This window comes from Benincasa hispida, chromosome 9, assembly GCF_027475165.1.
Source record: "Benincasa hispida cultivar pf3 chromosome 9, pf3_genome.v1.1, whole genome shotgun sequence".
Lineage (NCBI taxonomy): Eukaryota > Viridiplantae > Streptophyta > Magnoliopsida > Cucurbitales > Cucurbitaceae > Benincasa > Benincasa hispida.
In genome coordinates, this window is record NC_143486.1 from 88,132,682 (window position 1) to 88,152,492 (window position 19,811).

At 33.4% G+C, this 19,811-nt stretch overlaps 1 protein-coding gene across 2 annotated transcripts; it reads left to right on the plus strand.

Moving 5' to 3' along the window:
* Nucleotides 1-1,266: 1,266 nt before the first annotated feature.
* LOC120086322 (uncharacterized) lies at nt 1,267-5,892 on the plus strand. 2 transcript variants are annotated; one of them, XM_039042911.2, is made up of 6 exons: nt 1,267-2,041; nt 2,131-2,345; nt 3,303-3,703; nt 4,297-4,678; nt 5,568-5,645; nt 5,731-5,892. In XM_039042911.2, exons 3-6 carry the CDS (start codon nt 3,318-3,320, stop codon nt 5,779-5,781), a joined length of 897 nt encoding a protein of 298 aa, XP_038898839.1. In that variant the 5' UTR covers nt 1,267-2,041; nt 2,131-2,345; nt 3,303-3,317; the 3' UTR covers nt 5,782-5,892. The 2 variants fall into 2 exon arrangements, with proteins under 2 accessions (XP_038898839.1, XP_090173748.1); XM_090317622.1 differs by having other exon boundaries at nt 1,523-2,041; nt 2,131-2,539.
* The last annotated feature ends 13,919 nt before the right edge of the window (nt 5,893-19,811 follow it).

Sequence of the window (19,811 nt, forward strand, 5' to 3'; positions counted from 1 at the left end):
ATAAATATTTGTTCGGGATTTAAACTCAACTAAGAAAGGTTTAGATTTAACAATTATGGATTCAGTTAAATGGTTTTATTTCGGAAAATGGGAAAATATTTTATTTGTTTTTAAAGCCAAAATTCGTTACTTGGCCAAATTTGAAAAGGAAAATGGTGGTTCCATTTTTAGACCAAATTGTCTAAATTTAACCATGTTTTAAATATTAATTGGTGGAATGAATTTCAATTTTCATCCAATTAAAACTAACTTGTCATAAGTATTTGTAATTGGACAAAATCAATGCAAAATCAAATTGTGAACCAAATTTATATTTTGATCAAATAAATTGAAAACATTGCTCAAAACATAAAATGTTTTTGAAATTCATTCACACATAATGTGCATAAATTTTAAAAATGGGCATTTGTTGGAGAAGAAATTTCATCCAATCACAAAATGCTACGTGTCATCCATCTGGAAGCTTATTAACTTTAAAGGTGATAAAACCTAAACCACGATTGATAAATTTGACTGAATGATCGATTTGACTTTTAATCATAAATTGGATCAGGTCGAGTATTTAAAATTGCTCGGATCCAAAATTCGATCCAATTCAAGCCCCCATAGGAAATTTTGGGCCGAAGAAAAGAGATTGGGCACAAGCCAAAAAGCCCAAAAGCAAATGACCCAATCCCACCTAAAACTATAAAGATCCTCTAATAGAGGCCTTACCCCTTCATTTGGGAGGGAAAAGTTCTGAGATTGGAAGCTCATAAGAAGTTCTGAAGATTGAAGTTGTGCAGCTTAAGACTAAGCTTCCAAGCCCCAAAGATAAGATTGTTCGAGAGAAAGAATCAAATAAATATATATTAGAGATTGTACCAATCAATACAAATACAAAGTTCGAATTCAGCAAATTAAATTTATTCGAAAATCTTGTCCACTTATAATTTTATTTTTCTCAATTGCACTATGCACTACAATAGTTTTATTTTTGTTTCTCACAATTAAAGGGAAATAAAAGGAGATTAAAAAAAGGCAAAAAAAAGAGAGAAATTGAATTTAAATGGGAAAGTATCTTAATTTCTCCAAACCAATTAGAGAGGGGAAGTGGGTAGAGATTTATCCAGCACATATATAGGATAATAGGCAGGGTCGTACTGGATACCATCTCCTTTTCACTCCTCCACCATGGTTAGATGATTAACCACGGTTAACTCCCGAAAGCGGACCCAAACCCAGTGGCCCTTCAGTTCAAATGCATTCTACTCCAAATGGGCCGTCGCACCGACCCGGAAAAAGAACCACATTTATTTTCCCCGAAATTAACACAAAACTTGACGGCCTTGAAGATTCCGTTTGACGTCAAAAAGAAAAAAAAAAATGGGGTTAGCAAACCAAACACAATACGACGCCGTAACGCGGGCATTGTGAGAGAAGGATAGGGAGATGGAAGGAGAGTCGTTTGATGTATGATGAACGGCGGAGAAAGCTGGGGCGTGGGATATTGATATTGGTGTGCGATTCAATCTGTAATCGAGGGTATAAAATTCCGTTTCATCTAAGACGGGCAGAAGGGTGTGTTTTGTTTTTGTTGAAAAGGAGGGACGAAGAAGAAGAACAGGACGACGACGAAGAAGAAGAAGAAGCTCTCTGCAGTTCTTGTGGCGCTCCTTCAATTTTCTTCCTTTTTTACTTTCTTTTTTGTATTGATATTGTTCTCTAATCGGGACGAAGTTTAGTGTTCCCAATTCTAGTCTGAAATGCCGAGGATCTCTCATTTGTAAACAAGCTCGTGGGTCGAACAATTTCGCTCCTTGCTTCAATTTTTTCTCCGTCTTCTGGAATTGATCTGTTTAAAGAGACAATTAAAGAGGCGTGACTGTTTTTGTTTTGATTTTTGGTTTTTTTCACGAATACATTTGGGAATTTTTAGTTGAAGAAACTCGGAGTGGATTTGATCTCCGAGCGAATTTCGCTCTCTTATTTAGCCAATCGATTCCGTTTCATTTGAAATCATCTGAGGACGGTCTTCGAGTTTACAGAGCCTTGCAAATTTGTGAGAAATTCTTTCACTGGGTGTTATTTGTGTTTTGGTTGTGGAATGACTCCGCTAATTGATATTCTTTAATCTGTGTTTCCTTGCAGATGCATTTTAAGCGGATTTTAGCGTTTGTTTGAAGAAAATCCAAACTGTTGTAAAGATTGGAGACGATGGAAACACGGTTGTTGTTCGATAGTCGAAGAAGACAATTCTGAGAGATGGAACTCCGTGGTTGCAATTTGGTTTCTGATTCGCATTTTCGCTTAGTCTGAAGAGTAAAAGAAGCAAGCATCGGGTTGGGAATTTCTTTGAATCACCGGTAAAGAAAATTATCCTGAATCGTAGATCGTATATATTGAACTGGAATTTTGAGATTTAGTTGGGGAGTTTGATGTGCAGTTGTTCTTCTATTTGATTCTTCCTTATTCTTCATCTCATGGGACCAATGGCCCTTCTATGCTTCCCTTTCGATTTTGCGCACTGGTTTTTGTTTGCTTCAGTTCAAGTTTTCAGGTAATGCATCAATTTTCATTCACCTTCATTTTCAACTCTATCTTCCTCTTCTTGAAGACACTATTCTACTTCTTCCGTTGTTCTTCTCTTCCTCATTTCGAAGAATCAGAGTTTTTTTCTTTAGAATTTGAATTTTATATGATTGAGAATCTCTTTCTGTGTGGCTTCTGGAATCCACATCTCCAAAACTGTTCACAGATGGGATTTTCCCCCTTTCATTCTATGCTTGTCTCCTCTCCATTGGATTTCTTTCTATGGGGAGATGCTAGTTGGAATCCCTCTATTTAATTCTTCTCTGTTTTTCACCTTCGCAATTTTCCCAGTCTTCTTTTGGCTCTTATCTTTTGATTTTGTCAATGCATTACCCATTATTGGATTTTCTGGCTTTAGATCTAACATCAAATGGAAAAGAAACCTCATTTTTATTTCTTGCAATCAACTTTTCCTGTTTCTGATTTTGCATAATTAAGTTCAGAGCAGAATCTCTGTTTTTTTTTGCCTCACAAGTCACAAGCCCTCTCAATTATGAGTTTATCTGAAGAACTTAGAAATAGCTGGAGGAGGCTCATCTTGTTTACCTGTTTTGTCATTGAATAATATTGAGTCCTTATTTATTTATTTTTTGCTAATTAAGCCCATGTGGAGGTTGGATGCAAAATCCAACACAATCTCTCCAATTTCCCCCCTTTTGCTTTACTTTTTGGAGATTAACCATGGTTGATTAACCCCAACTAACTTGGGTTAGCTCCATTACACATTACAGTTATTTAAAAGCCTGATGGAAAGGGATCCATTGAGAAACAATAACAATAATAGCAACGGCACCGCCAATAACAAAGTGGACACACCAGGAAGAAACGGAGCCGAAGCGTCATCGTTGCTACTGAGATCCAATTGCGATGCTTCAAGACAGACCACACCATCGGACTTTGTTTTACAGTGGGGAAACCGGAAACGCCTTAGATGCATGAAGGTCCAGGGCAGAGACAAAACCGACCCCGCCACTCCGGCTCACCGTAGTACCACCGCCCGGGTCGACCGCCGAGTCGTTAGAACCGATAAAGACTCCCCAAACCGGACCAGCATCACTGCCAATGGGTATTTGAATCTCCGCCAACGACCCTCTTCTCCTCAGTTCCCCCCTCCTCACCACCGCATTCTCAGGTATTTATTTCCTCATTTCTTTAAATAATTCAAATCTTTTCTTTTTTTAATCATATGATCTGTAAATTGTTAAGATCATAGTCTCAGTCACATGATATGATATGAATAATGTAGTGTTTAGTCATAAGCTTTTTGTAGCGACGGGTGAGAACCGTGGGATTTCTTAATTTGGGATTAGGAAAGAGTGCGTGGTCCCACAGTATAGTCACACGTAATCTTAACGATCGTGAAGGAATTTAGTTAATCGGACGGCTATTAACAAGCCACATCCATGTTCTTTACTTTTCCATTAAAGAAAAGAAATTTGAGAGAGAGAGAGGCAGCGAGAAAGAAAAATCAAGAAAAACCAAATCCAAAGGCAAACCCAAAAATCCCCTCCCCCCACATTCCCTATACTTTGTCTCAGCGATCTTGAAGATCCCTCCCTCAAGGTCAATTTTGGAATTTTACTTTCCCTCCTCTAAATCCATCTACACCTCCCTACCAGTTTCTTTTTTTTTTTTTTTTTTTTCTTTTATTTATTTATTCTCATAATACTCTACTTAAAAACGTCTTTTCCTTTTTTTCTGGGGTGGGTTTTTTTTAATAAATAGGAACTCGGAGACGGCAGGGGCGATGAGAGTGCACGGCAACGGCGGCGTTCGGGGAATTGCGTCGCCGGACAGAGTGGCGCACGATAGAAGAGGAAGTAATAACCACCACCACCACCACCACCATCACTCCAACAACAACCATCATCATCACAATGAGAATAACAACAAATCAGCAGCCACATCGGACACGGCGCACGATAGTAAAAAGGGTGGGTCTTCCTCCGGTGGCAGTGGGGAGGCTGCTGTGCCACAAGTATGGCCGCCAAAATTCGCTATTGCTTTGACAAACAAAGAGAAAGAAGAGGATTTTTTGGCCATCAAGGGCTCTAAATTGCCCCAAAGACCCAAGAAACGAGCCAAGATTATCCAACGCACCGTCAACGTAAGCCCCCCTCAATCTCATCCTCTTTTAATTAATTAAACTATCAATTCAATTATCTTTTTAGTTTACTTTTTGTGTTTTTACTTAAAATAAATAAATAAAATTAAGAAAAAGAAATAGATTAGAAATTTTATTCATACAACAAAACAACAGTGCAGCTTTCACGGGCTGCGTTTGATCCACGTTCTTGTATGGGATAGGACACGGTGTACGGTATTTTTCAGGTTGGCTGCTGCTGTGCTGTTTGTATGTCTTCTCGGCATTCTCAAAACCTATATTTTTTAGGGTTAGAAGAAAAAAAAAAAAGGAAATTCCTTTGGGTGGGGTTTTCTTCAAGTGAAAAATGAAAAAAGAGGAGAAAAATATTGAAGATGATAAATTTGAAACCTAAGGAAGTTAACAAGTCTTTCTTTAGGGAATAAAGATAAGGTTTGCTCGATGACTTGGGGAAAGTATCAAATAGTAAACTCATTGGGCAGGAAAAAAAAAGAAAAAGAAAAAATGAAATAAGAAGTGTTTAAATTTTAAAAAAGGGTTTAGTAGAACTATACTGGGGGAGGGGGAGGGTGAGGGATTAGTTAAATGGTACAAATTGTAATTAAGAGAATAATAAAGAGAGATGGTAGGATAGAAAGGGAGGTGCATTGGATGCCGTTTGATTGTGAGCCATGTGTAGGGTGATGATTGGTGGGTTATCAGACACTGCAAGTGAATGGGCCCCTTGCTTTTGTAAAGAGAGTGTTTCTTTGGATTGGGCCCCAAAGCAGTTGGCTGATGAATCCCCACCTCCAAATAATTATTATTTCACTTGATGGATGATGCATTGTATATTGTTAAATGTGGGGTGGTGTTCTTACCTTGCTTTATGAACATTTTGAAATGGTTGCAGCTGGTGAGTCCGGGGGCATGGCTATCTGATCTGACGCTCGAGCGGTATGAAGTTCGGGAGAAGAAGATTTCTAAGAAGGTGACTCTCTCGAACTGTTGATGTGTTTTCTTTGATTTGATTGCGTTAATCAATGGAGATTTTTGTGATTAATTATTGATGGCAGAGACCGAGAGGATTGAAGGCAATGGGTAACATGGAGTCGGATTCGGAGTGAAATGAGTGAGCATCCACCATAAATGTACAAACTCTATGGATTCCCTTTTTTTTAATGGTTAGAAGATTGAAGGGGCAGAGCAGAGAAAGTAGGCAATTCTTTTTTGTTTCATTCCTCTTTTAATTTATTTCATTCATTCATCCTCTTGAAAATGCCTTCGTTTCACGATTTTATGGGCTCCCAAAGGGAAACATAGGAAGGGAAATATGCCAATTCAATAATTTAGGTCTTGTTGGTAATAATTTGGTTTTTAGTTTTTATTTTTGAAAATGAAGTCTATTTCATATAGTTTTTTTTATAATGATTTGCATTTTTTTTAAGTAAATGGTTGAATTGTTAACCAAATTTTAAAAATAGAAACAACTTTTTTAAAGTAACTTTGGACGAATGAATAGATAACAAAGGAAGTGTGGCATTTGAAATTTGAATGATCTCTTCTTTTAGAAGTTTGTTTAAAAGAGAAATGAGGGTGGGGGAAGTGGAGGTTCTTTTAGAGTCCGATGGTTGGATTAGGTAAAATTTTTAGTACGATCTTTCATTTCTCCATACTATAAATCTATCTTTATAAATGTTCCGTTGGATTCTCAATTTTGAAGTTGTCATTGAGGGTTTTATATGTAATGTAATTCATCAATAATCAAATGAAATGAGTTGATCAAAACCATTTTGGTTTCAATTTTGGAGACTTAAAAGATTCAAGCTTTAACTTAGGGGGAAAATGTCAAAAATAACCTAAAAAGTTTTTATCTTTTACAATTAACATCTTTTTAGGGATGGTTTGATTTAAGATTTTAAAAATGTTCAAGAATTAAGAATGTTTGGGAATAGAAAACCTAGGAATAAGATTGTTGGGAATCAAGAATAAGTGTGTTTGGTTGTACATAGAAATGTTATCAAAATTTTATGATAACAAAGTAGCTTTATATTTAATTTATAAAATTAAACATGGATGCCTTTATAAAATTTTGATAGATTTATTGAGAAACAATAAATTCGATTCAAAGTTTTGAACAAAATTAATTATTTACTACCAAATAATACTATTAATTAAATTATTAATTACAAGTATTTGTAAAATGAGTAATTTATAACTAAAGTTAATTACATAATTTAATGTATCAATTTGATGAATTTATATAATTATAATGTATTAATTGATAAAATCATCAAAATCGGTTTGAAAAAATAAATATAATATTTTGTCATAAAAAATGAATTATAATTCATCAATGATAAAATAATTATAATTATTAAAAATAATCTCATAAAATATTAATTATAATGATAAATAATTTATTATATAAATAATTTATTAGTGAATTAATAGTATTAATTCATTGGTTCTTTAGAGTGTATTAATTAATTAACTACTTAATATGGAAATAATTTACTACATAAATAATCTAAATAATTGTAATAATATAAAATAAAAAATAAATTAATGTAATAAAAGATGAGAAAAAGTGGGCATCAAGAAAATCTACTTTTAGATGGGTATGATCCATGGGTATAAAGAATGAATGGGAATAGATTCCTATGTCTAACTTTAAAACTTTATCAAACAAGGAGATGAGTATCCCTTACCCTTTTTCATCCTTATTCTCCTCTCATTTTCCTCAATCCAAAGGCCTCCTTGGAGAACTCGTTGAGGAATAATTTTTACCGATCTTAACATTTGAATAAAAATTTAACCTTTTTTTTTAAAAAAAAGAAAAGAAACCATACTGCAATCATCAGAGATTTGATTTTCTTTTGTAGGTTGCTGGGCAATCCCTCGAAGAGAAAACAATGAGAAATTCATAAATCCATTTAGAAATTTAGATAATAGTTAAACATGAAGATTTGAAAAGATTTTTTTATTGGGAAATTGAGAAGATTTGAACTAGAAACATAAATTTGAAAATTAAGGCCCATATTGGTAATTATTTTGTTTTTTGTTTTTGGTTTTTAAAAATTATGATTATTTTCTAACAATTTCTTACTCATGGTTTTCACATTTCATATATAAACATTTGATTTCTTGGCTAAAAACAAAAACAAGATCTTGAAAACCATTTTTTTTTTAATTTTCAAAATTTGACTTTAATCTTAAAACCATAGAAATCAGTGATTTTTGTTGGCTTAATTACGAAAAACCCTATCAAAAGCCAAAAGACATCCTTGATTTGAATTACATAAAGAAGTCTATATAATTTCAAATAGAAGTAAAGATCGATAGTATATAAATTATTTCTACAATATTCCTTTTGAATCTAAGACATTTTAACATAAAACAAAAGAAAACTTGGACTTGCATCAATATATTAACAAACCGTCATTCTCCACCAAAATTCTCTTTCAACAAACGAATTCCAGAAATTCCAAAATTGAATAGTCACATTCTCCAACTCATAATTTGTCTTTACTACTGTAATATGTTGAACTAAAAGAGATCAAATTGCAAGAAAGACACATCCAAATACCACAAACATAAAAGGAAAGATATAATACAAAAAATAATAATATTAGAGTGTATTACAAGATGCATAAATCTTTATACATATCACGTTCATCATATACATATTTAAAAATATTATTAAAATTAAAATATTAAAAAAATAACAAAAAATTATCACAACAATGTGGTGGGAGTAGAGTGACGTGGAAATTAAAATTTACTGAGAATTAACTTTTTCGAAAATTGCCGAGGCTCATAGATGTAGGCCTGGGATTCACACGCAGCCAAAGCAAGGCAAACCCAAACACCACACTAATTTATCCCTCAGACAAACCGCGTGATTCGTTCAAAATATCACTGCAACGTGGCCTTATTTCATTGGATGTTTCTCTCGGTCGAGATGTGCGAATCCCCAAACCACATGGCCAGGCCGTTCCTCTCAACCATTTAAATAGCGCCACGCACCCATCTTCTGTGCTTTTGTTTTTCTACCTTTTTGCACGTTGGATTTTTGTTAAATTTCACAATTGGTGTTTGATTCAAAATTTGAAAATAAAAAGATATTACCTTTTGTCACTCGCATTCGACTCCGCTCTCACCTTTACTTTCGTACTAAAAAATGCTTTTGTAAGTAGTTTGTGACAAACAAAAATGTTAATTCTTACATTTTTTCAGAAACTAAGATCAAACTACATTTTGAGCATAAAATTTGGGTAAGATAAACAAAACATCCTACTTAACACACACTAAAAAGTTATTCAACATACTAAATAATCAATGGGTATTATAAACTAAATTCATATTTAAGTAAGTCACAGTGCATTCTTAGGTTTGAACTCAAAAGAATATCTTGAACTACAACCTCCTATTCTGATATCACATTAAATCACCAATCGATCCAAAAACTTAAATTAGTGAGTAAAAACAAATTTAATTACTTTCATCAATCAATTGGGCCAATTGGTGATATTTCCTTTTTTTAAAAAAAATAAAACCCTTACACTAAGAGAGCATTAGAAATGAGATGACAACGAGAGTCTACCAGACAAAACCCATCATGTTTCGCTTAAGATTCAATTCTAATTCATAATGATAGATTACGACTTCATTCATGATTACTTGAATTATATCACTAATTACCAAATCTATTGATTCGATGATAATGGGAGAGATTAGAGAAGGTATTGGACAAAGAGTTGATTATTATAATTCAGACTATTGTAGTTGAGTTATAATAATTTGTATTTGAGAGGTAGATTATTTAAGTTTGAAAATAAAATAGGATAACAAATACTTAAAATAATAATAGCTAATTGGAGACTATTTAAGGTGGTTATTATAATCTTAAGATAGTCCTTGCTCCAAATACACACCAAGTATCTCACTAGAACTACATGTTCATCATACTAAAATGGTGATATCCTCAACACCATTCTTAACCATTCTTCCCTTTTTGCTCAATACATACCCCATAGACCGCTGGTCGTTTTGCCGCAATTTCAATTTTCACTTTCTGATGTTCAAATCATTCAAAAGATGTCAAGACAGTCTTGCTTGGACAAAATGGTTAAGTGGATACGAAACCTCCAGGCATCATTTCGCTTTCAGATTACATATAACTAGCGATATAAATAACAAACAATTCTGATTCATTGGAAAAGAAGAGCAGTGCGGAGAAATAGAGATCTTTAATCTCATGAAACAGAGAGTAAAATACTGAAATAATTTATTTACTCAAATAATGTGGATATATAAAAAAGAACAACACACAATGAATACATGAATACAAACCCCTGCAGTATCTAGTAAAATCTAATCTCAACACCGAAAAGCATGTCCTATACACTCAATATAATAGTCAATAAAACCCTCAATAATCAAGCATCAGTAACGAACCCATGGCTAAAATCACAAAACGCGTACGAAATATCAATGTGAGATTCAAGCCTTAAGTGCAGATCCAAAGAGGAGAGCAACGAAAGCACCAACGCAAGCGACGCTCAAAGATGGAACAACGGAGGTAGCAGGAGAAGCCGGTGCAGGAGCAGGAGACTCAGCAGATTGCGCAACGGCAATGGAGAAGACGGCGAACAAGACGGCTACAAGAGCCATGAAAGAAGCCTTGGAGACGGCGGCCATTGCTTTGAAAAATTTTAGGGTTTAGAAAGAAGAAGATAGAAGAATATTGAGGGACTTAATGAGAAAAGGAATGGAGCTTTGGCAACGGAAAAAGAAAAGGGTGGGGGTGTTTATATAAAGAAAGAGGATGGCTAAAAACGAGTGGAGGAGAGAGAATTGGGCAGGACGGGCAGATGCCCGAGTTACAAGCTGGCCATTCGTTTAGTGACAGCTCATTTTCCTTAGATGGGTGGATCACCCACCGTCCAAATTCCACAATTTCGGTTCAGCTACTTAAACGTCGTCGTTTGGCCCTTGGAGATGCTTAAGAGAAGCGGACGGTGATCGTACGTGTGTGAATTGATCGGACGATAGGGAGTATATGGGTGAGTAATACACGCTATTGAAGGCGCGTGGAGAAACCGACGTAGTGAAATTACCAACTACGGCGAAAATGTTGAACTGATGAAACGTATGCGTAGCTGCAAAGTGGGGATTTCACATTTGGTTGGGTCCCACTGTACCAAACAATCATTATGCAGAGAACATCCAATGGAAATAAGACGCGTGGCAGTGCAAAGAAATTACAGGCTGTTTCGGCGAGAGGAAGTGGGGCGAGTGTATGATGATGCATGAATGTTGGGAATTTGGACGGTTGACGTGTTGGGATTTTACAATACTTGGGAGGAGTATGTTACCACTTTACTCGTCTAATAAAATATTTAGAAATTTGATTAAATTTTATTTCCGTTAAAAATCATTATTAGTTATTCAACTTTTATAAAAATAATAATTTGGGCTTACAATTTAGTCCCTATATTTTATAAATGATAACAATTTAATCATTCTATTAAAGATTCGATCAATACACTCTTAAATCTATCCCCTTTCTATGTTCTAGCATTTTTTTTGTTCTGATGTAAAATTGAGCTATTTCTCTAGCAACTCTTACCAGCATCAAAATTTTCCCTCATTTCGTTACTGTAGAAACCAAATGTCGATTGTTTGTTGTGTTGTAGAAAATTCACCTAAATCTTTCACTTCAAATTATGAAGACATAAATCACTTAGTATCATTACTTACATCTATGTTTGTACCAAATATCAGTATATAATCGACATACAAATCAAATATTCACACAATCAACTCAAATAAATTTGAGTAGACACAAGTATCAAAGGATATTTACTAATGCTATTACACCATTATTTAGTAGCTCATCCATTTGATGGATTATTCAAATGCTATCAAGGCTTTATAGTATTTATCTCAAATATTTTAGTCATATGAGATGTGTCAAGATATTTGAAAATCTATTTAACCCAAATTGGTTTATTTTCTTTAAGAAATTCTACTAAATCCATAAAGATCAATTTTCATTTTGTCTTTTCAAGATCCTAGATGGGTTCAATAAAATAAAGATTTTATACTTTCAAACAATTGAAATTGTATATATATATATACACCTATGTACCCAGGATCATCTCCTTATTTAACCAATGTAGGATTTTGTCATATTCTCAACGATCCTCCCCTCAAACAAAGGACCAACTGAGCCTCCTCTCAAGTAGCCATCAATCCATCTAACTTTTGTCTAGGCTAACTCCTTTTCACCAGAACATATTATCTATCTGTTAGAGTTCAACCATGGATAATGACATGACAACTTTCGAGGTTCCACTACATCTTTGTTCAACACTTGAGAATTATATCAACATGGCTAAACCAGGGACACGAATCTGATACCATTTGTTGGAGACAACTTTCTAAATATCTTTACAATAGTATGACATTGTATCTAGTTTGGGCATAAGCCATCATGGTTTTGATTTTAGATTTGACCCCAAAAGGCCTTAAATAGTTGTTCTCACTAATATACCCGAGAAAAGTCCTTATAAAATATCACAAATTTTATAACTTAGACAATATCTTAAATTACCATCAAATTCTACAAGATTCCTAAATGATAGTTTTTGCATATTTTTATACTACCAACAAACTTAATAATATATATATATATATATATATATATATATATATATATATATGTTATATGGCCAAACTTAATTAAAAGTAATAATAATGTTTTCAACCTTATGGAAATTAATGACCAACTATTTTTAAACATGACAATTTATGACATGCATCATACATAAGCTTTATCAAATATAATACATGAAACATTATTTCCATCTATGTTAACAAGATAATCAGACTTGCTAAAATCAAACACAATAGTATCCAATTTGAGCTATTCAAAACAATGCAATAACAATAATATTATTATGTGTTTATTGCATACATTATTTTCTACTTATGAAATCTTATAATATATATTATAAGATATGTATTGTGTAACATCCTAAATTTCAGAAAAGTTTAAGTTAATTATCTAAAATTATTGAGTTTAAATACCATTTCATTTGGAAAATAGGGGTTAAATTGAAATAATTGAAAAACTTTTATTGATTAAATTGAATTTAATTGATCAGATATTTGAACTGATTATCTTGAAAATATTCGATTTTGTTTTCCTTTGATTTTGGATTTTAGGGTCAACTTAAAAAAAAATTAAAGAGATCATTAATTTCATGTAGTTTAATTGATTTAAATATTTGGAAGGATTTAATTTGTATCAAATTAATGGATCGTATGCCCTTTAATTTTGGTTTGTAAAGGATTTCTAAATTTAATAGAATCTTTGGAGATTTTGGAGATATTTTGATAAAATATTTTATTTATCTTTTCAAAATTTGAAAAAAAAAAAAGAAAAGAATTGATATTTTTTTTTCGAAATCAAATGAGAGTGAAAAGAGGTAAAAAAAATTAGGGAGAAAGAAATTCGGTTTTTCAGCGACAACTTCCACAAAATTGTCGATTCCTAGAGTTTGAACTGTTGGATCGTCCTCAAATTTGTTTAGTCTGTTTGAGACATATAGAGTTTCATTTTGAATGGTTGGATCGTTGTTTGAAGTCTGGTTTGTTCGTAATCGCTGCTGAATAAAATCTGTAAAACTATAAACTCCCCTTCTCCCTCACCCTCGCAAACCCTCCTCATGCAAGACCCTCACTACTAGTCACAAGCCTAAACAATTTATGTCGTCCGACAGCAACACCCGCTACCTATCTATGGTAGCCACGAGCCGACGCGTCATCTACCGCCACTACCCGATCTTTGCCGGAATCTTGAGAAAAACCTTGGGTAAGACTTATTTTCCTTAAAGGTGAAATTCACCCATTTGATTTTGGGTTAAATCAGTAACCTCTCTTTGGTGTGAAACTTAGATTCAAGATTTGGAAGTTTTGAGACATCGACCATCAAGCTAAAGACCATTTTGTTTTGTAGAAAATTGGTAAAGATCGGTAAGTTTTGTAAGTTGTTGGATGGTTATTCTTTTAGATTGAGAGTAATAGTAGAAAATTAAGTTATTGATTTTGGATTTAATTCTTGATCAGATTGGCTAATTGAATCAAGTTTTGGAATTTGTTTTGGACCAAGCCACAACTTTAGGATGATTCAAGTGTGAGTTCTAAGGAGATTTTATTTTGCATTTTTTACCAAGTTGAGGTAAGTGGTACTATTATCGGTGCTTTTGTTCCAAGCGACCTAGTCTAGAATTATAAAGTTAACTGATAGACTCTTGAAGCATGATTTTGTCATTATGTTTTACTTGTTACATGACAGTTATAAGTATTATGAGCATGTTTGAATTTATAATCAGTACTGATATTATGTATGTGATGCATGAATAGACCAGTAGAGCGGTTTATTGTCTCGTCTTGACGCATGTTTTATTTCAGAAGACCTAGGGGTCTAGTTTCATGTTTGACGGTGTGCCTACGGGCCGTTAGACATGTGTGAACCGACAGGTTTACGTTCATATTACTTTTATTTTCATGTTTCATGTTTTGACGGTGAGCCTACGGGCCGCTAGACATGTTGACAAGTTTACGTTCATATTATTATCATGTTTGACGATGTGCCTATAGGCCGCTAGACATGCGTGAGTCGATGGGTTCACGTTCATGTTATTATCATGTTTGACGGTGTGCCTACGGGCCGCTAGACATGCGTATCAAGGCAAGATAGTACATCTTTTGGTTTTCCTTTCATCATCAAAAATCGATGTAGTTGTACAAGCCAGGCTATTTTTTTCATTGCTCGTAGATGTATAGCCTGATCCCAGTAATGGTATCACTTACTGAGTATTTTATACTCAACCTTTCTTAATTTATATTTTTCAGGTAATGATAGGAACGGACCGGCGGGTGATGAGAGGGACCTGTGATTGTGCCATATGGGACATGTAACTCGCTTCCGCTCAGTTTACGTTTTCAAGCTATTTAAAAGTTTTGATTTGAGTCTCAATATTGGTCAAAATTTTATTTGTTTAAGTTATTCTTTTTCTTCATTATTTTAAGGGCCCCGAACAAAGGTTTTACTTATTTGTTATTTATTTTGGAAAACTATGTTTATTATTTTAATGAAATTTATTTTCTTCAATGGTCAAAATATTTTGAATGTAAATGTGTAATTATGAGTAACGACCCTTATCAGAGTACTCAAAAGGTCGAGTCGTTACATATTGGATATCACGCTCAAATGTAGCAATGAAATTGAAGGAGTGATATATCAAGCAACGGAAGACTCAGAATCAATAAGCACTTGAACTACATTTAATTTGAGTTTTAAGCATGTTGTACATATGATATTCAAAAGAGGGTTTGAAACACATATTACCTTTGAAGATATCCTTAAAAAATCCGACTGCGAAACACCAAGATAGAGCTTGAATCACCGAAAGGACTACCATCGAGATCTTCTCTACTATGCTCAAGTTGGAATGTGAGGTAAAAATATTTGAACAAGTTGAATTGATGAAGAACAAGAGTAGGGTTTTCAAGCTATCAATTCAGAAAATATATTTCAGCAATCTCTATGATCTTCATGCATGGAGCTTTATTGTATAGGTAAAAACCATGCAAATATATAGGGTTGCATGTTGGGCAGCTCCAACTTGAAGATCATCACCAAGAACAATTGGAATTTGATGATATTCCATAAAACATGTTATTGAGTTTTTCCTAAAATTGGAAAAACCCCATTAACGTAAAATGATTTCAAAAAATCATTTTGTTTAAATTAATTTAAACAAAACTATTTTTAATTGATTTTTTAATAATATTAATTTAATATCTAAATATTAAAGTAATAAAATATTAATATCACAAATGAATCAATTTTATATTTAAATCATAATTAAATATTAATTGATTTTCCAATTCTGTTTAATTTCAATTAAATTAAATGTTTATAATTGCATCATATACAATCAATCGACAACCCTAAAAATTGAATTTGAACATTTCAAATTCATAACCATAATTTCATACATCAATACTCAATTTGTTATTCCAATTTAATGAGCTAATAGAGGAACCTAATGGACCTACAGATCACGAGCTCCAACAATCTGTAATTAATTCATTAAAACTCTTTAATCGAATTAATTACTATTTGTTAACTATCAAGACACATCATTATAGCTCGATAGTTGCACTCTCCTCACTATAGATATATTTCTGTCCATATAAACCATAATCAGTAAGTCGATCCTTCACAGGTCGTTCATAATTACAGTTGGATCAAAATTATCGTTTTACCCCTGTAAATACATTTCGTTCTTAAGTTCTCACTGACCCTCTAATGAACAACTCGATTCATAATATTACTTATGAATCATGTCCTTTCTCTACCATGAGAAGGCGGGACCCCGATTGTTCAAGACCTGGAATCAGTACTTAAGAGAACAACCTATCTGCTAACCCTAAAATGAGTAGGAGTGAATTCCATCTTGTAAGGTTATATCCCCAGCTATTCATTCGGTCTTACCCCAAAATGGAAAGCTTATTGAGCAGTGTTGTCACACTACTCTTACCCATGTAAATCAAAGGATAATCCCGAATAAACAAGAGTTCATAGCTAGCTCAGGATTAAGATCGAGTTATCCTAGGTTACCTTAAGTATGAAATAGTCAGTTTTAACATTAAACGGTTATTATAAAGAAAAGTGACTATTTCGTGGTCCAGTCTATATGCAAACTCATTGCATATGTCACCCTCACTCACATGTCTCTACATGAATGATTTGTGGATCACATCATTTGTATTATCTATACAAAATGGGTCGCATCCAATAGTATTACCTGGATGAGATACCCAATTTCATTCATATACTTATAGACTATTTATGCTATATACTATTAACTTGATCTTGTTTATGTCACCACATAAAGTTAAAGTATTCATACTATAGCCATGGATACGTTTATTGGATTTCCATAATAGAATGCAAAGTCAACAACTTTATTGAATAAAATACTCAATAATATTTTATTGATAAATAGAATGTTTAACTCAAAATTTACGAACTGCGAGTTTTAGGATATTCACAACAGAAATAATATTTGTAAACTGACAAACCACATGTAAAATTAAATTTGTGGAACAAACTCACAAACCACATGATCTTACCACGTCAGTATGTACCACATCAACCACCACCTCATCAATTAAGAGCAATTTCAGTCGGGCAATTCAACAAGGAGATTGCAGTCCAACAAATCAACAATCAATACCTCAATCAATTGAATGATGCATAATTTCTTGCCAAATTTTCAATAGCTATAAAATATAGTATTGCAAATATTATTTTCCTTGTTTGGATATTACACACAAGAGAGCTTCTCAACTTGCCTTACATAATAGCTCTCACCATGATGCATATTTCTCTACTTTATATTTCCTTCTTTTTTAGAAAATAGTTTCCTAATACATTTTTAAATTAATGTATCGTTGACATTTTTCCAAAACCAATGGTGAATTAATTATTAGAACGATTATTATTATTCTTTCCTTGTAAATAGGAAGTTAAGTCTCTATCAAGTTTGATCCAATTTTTAACCAATAAGACTTAAATTAGAATAAGATTTGAATCAAATCAAGACAACATTATTCAAATTTACAATAATTTGAAAATAATAATACCAAAACCATAAGAGAAATTCAAATTCTCTATCACAAACCACATATGACATTTAATCTGGGTCATTAATTATTTCTTTAAGTTATACTAGTTTTAATTTCATTAAATTTTACTTCCTGTTATATAGTATCTCTCAAATTTCTTCTAATTTTAGATCAACCTATAGTAATCTAAAAAAAGAACCAAAATATAATTATCTTTTCAAAATTTCTTCTAAATAGAATATTCATTTAACAAAAACTAAGCAACCCAACCACCCAATTATGCTTATTTGGTCCCTAAAAGAAATAACCTTCTTTTATACCATTACCACTTAGTATGCATTCTGGAACATTCGCTTTGTATACTCATTTTCCAACTTGAAATAGACAATCTTCAAAAGAGAAAATTGTGATGTGACATCTTATATGCATTGACTATAAACCGACCATCTTTGAACTGCCCTCAGAATCCTTGATTGAATTGCAATTCCTTGCAATTGTTGGTGATGGAAAAGATCAATTCCCAACAATTGAGTGTAAAAAATAGAATAAATGTAGTTCAAAATTAGAATACTAAAACATTTGGGAAAAACAATATTTTTCACCTCTGCTCTAAGAGGCTTTATTGTAAGTCCATCTTTTCATGCCACCCATTCCCATATATTAACTATGGCGAACTATTTGCCATCATCTTCTTGCTCAGGACCCTTTTTTCAAGCTCAATCTCGTCTTTGCGTCGTTGTAGATTCCGTATCCGACAACTCTCTCCATTATGCCACCATTATTTCCTTCCCCAAAGCAATCAGACTAGGTCTGTATACTAGCGTCGAGACAATAACAATGTATTCCATGTAATTTTTTTTTCAAAATTCTTAATTCCTCCCCTAATGTTGAGAATTTTGTCTCATTAAAATGACAATCAACAAATCGTGCAGTAAATACATCACCCGTTAGGGGTTCAAAATATTTGATAATTGATGGGGAATCATATCCAATATATATTCCTAACCTCCTTTGAAGATCCATCTTAGTACGTTGTGGTGGAACAATTAGAACATATACTACATCCAAAAATTCTCAAATGAAAAATGTTAAATATGGAAAATCACCTCTTACCTTGTACATATGATTTTATTCCTTATAATTTGGGTTTACTTTTATTCTTTCCAAATGTACATTTTTTTACTGTTATAAGTTTTTCCTTAATTAGTTATCATAGTTGTATATATAAGGGATGCTCCTTCTTGTAAAATCATCACAAGAAATATAGAAAAAGTTTTGTATTACAACATGGTATTAGAGCCAACTCTATGAATCTTTTCTATAGGTTTCACGTCCAAGACCCTAGAAAAGAAAACAGAAAACTCAAACATGCCTAGTAGTTGGAATCAGTGCACCAGAAGAAACCTCCATCGATTTCTTGCGTGAAGCTTCACGTTTGAAGAAAAACGCATCAAACCCAGCCAATAATCCAAAAATCTAAAGAACAAAGTCTTCGACCGACGAAACACAGTTGAAACACAGTCTTCGACAGATGACCAAGAATACGTTCTTCAACTGGAAGTCATCGACCGACGACCAAGAATACATGGGTGCCGATTCCCAAAATCTCATCTCCGATCATGAAGATTCACGGACCGTGGGTGGAAAACGAAATCGCTGCAGCCATAATCATCGACGAAACCTCGAGTGAACGGGTTAAGTTGCGTCGGGTTGCACGAACGAAGTCGGGTCGAACCGAGTCTGAGTCTTTTGTGTCGGATCGGATGAAATCACGGGTCTGAAGCGTCAGCCAAGTCTGGAATCGGGTCTGGACGAATTTTGATCAGTTTTTTTATCTTTTTTTTTTTCCTTTTTGCTATTTCCTCTTAATTAATTATTTTGCCAATCAACAACTTTTTATGGCATCTATAAATTCTAACAATACTGAATAAACCGTACTTCCAATTACTAATAACAAATTAAATGGAAAGAATTACCTACATTGGTCACAATCAGTTATGATGTTCATATGTGGAAAAGGAAAAGAAGATTATCTGTCAAGCAAAAATCCTATCCCAAACCAAGCTGATTAAAGATACAAGACATGAAAATCAAAAAATAATATGGTTATGTCATGGCTAATCAACTCTATGATGACAGAGATTGGTGAAGGTTTTTTACTCTTCTCAACTGCAAGCGAAATCTGGGAAGCAGCTCGTGAAACTTATTCTGACTAAGAAAATACTGCATAATCATTTAAAATTGAAGGAAAAATTCATGAGCTACGGCAAGGGGATATGCAATCACTCACTATTTTACTCAACTATCTCGACTTTGGCAGCAACTGGACGTATTTGAAAGCCATAAGTGGGAATGCGCTGCAGATGAAGCTACATTAAAAAAGATAGTTGAAAAGACGAGTGTTCAAATTTCTGCTTGGCTTTAATAAAGAACTTAATGAGGTACG

Coding starts and splice junctions, on each gene's coding strand:
- LOC120086322 (XM_090317622.1), top strand. CDS start 2,483: ATGCTTCCCTTTCGATTTTGCGCACTGGTTTTTGTTTGCTTCAGTTCA. Junction 2,540..3,302: donor GCTTCAGTTCAAGTTTTCAG/GTAATGCATCAA, acceptor TACACATTACAG/TTATTTAAAAGCCTGATGGA. Junction 3,704..4,296: donor CCTCACCACCGCATTCTCAG/GTATTTATTTCC, acceptor TTTAATAAATAG/GAACTCGGAGACGGCAGGGG.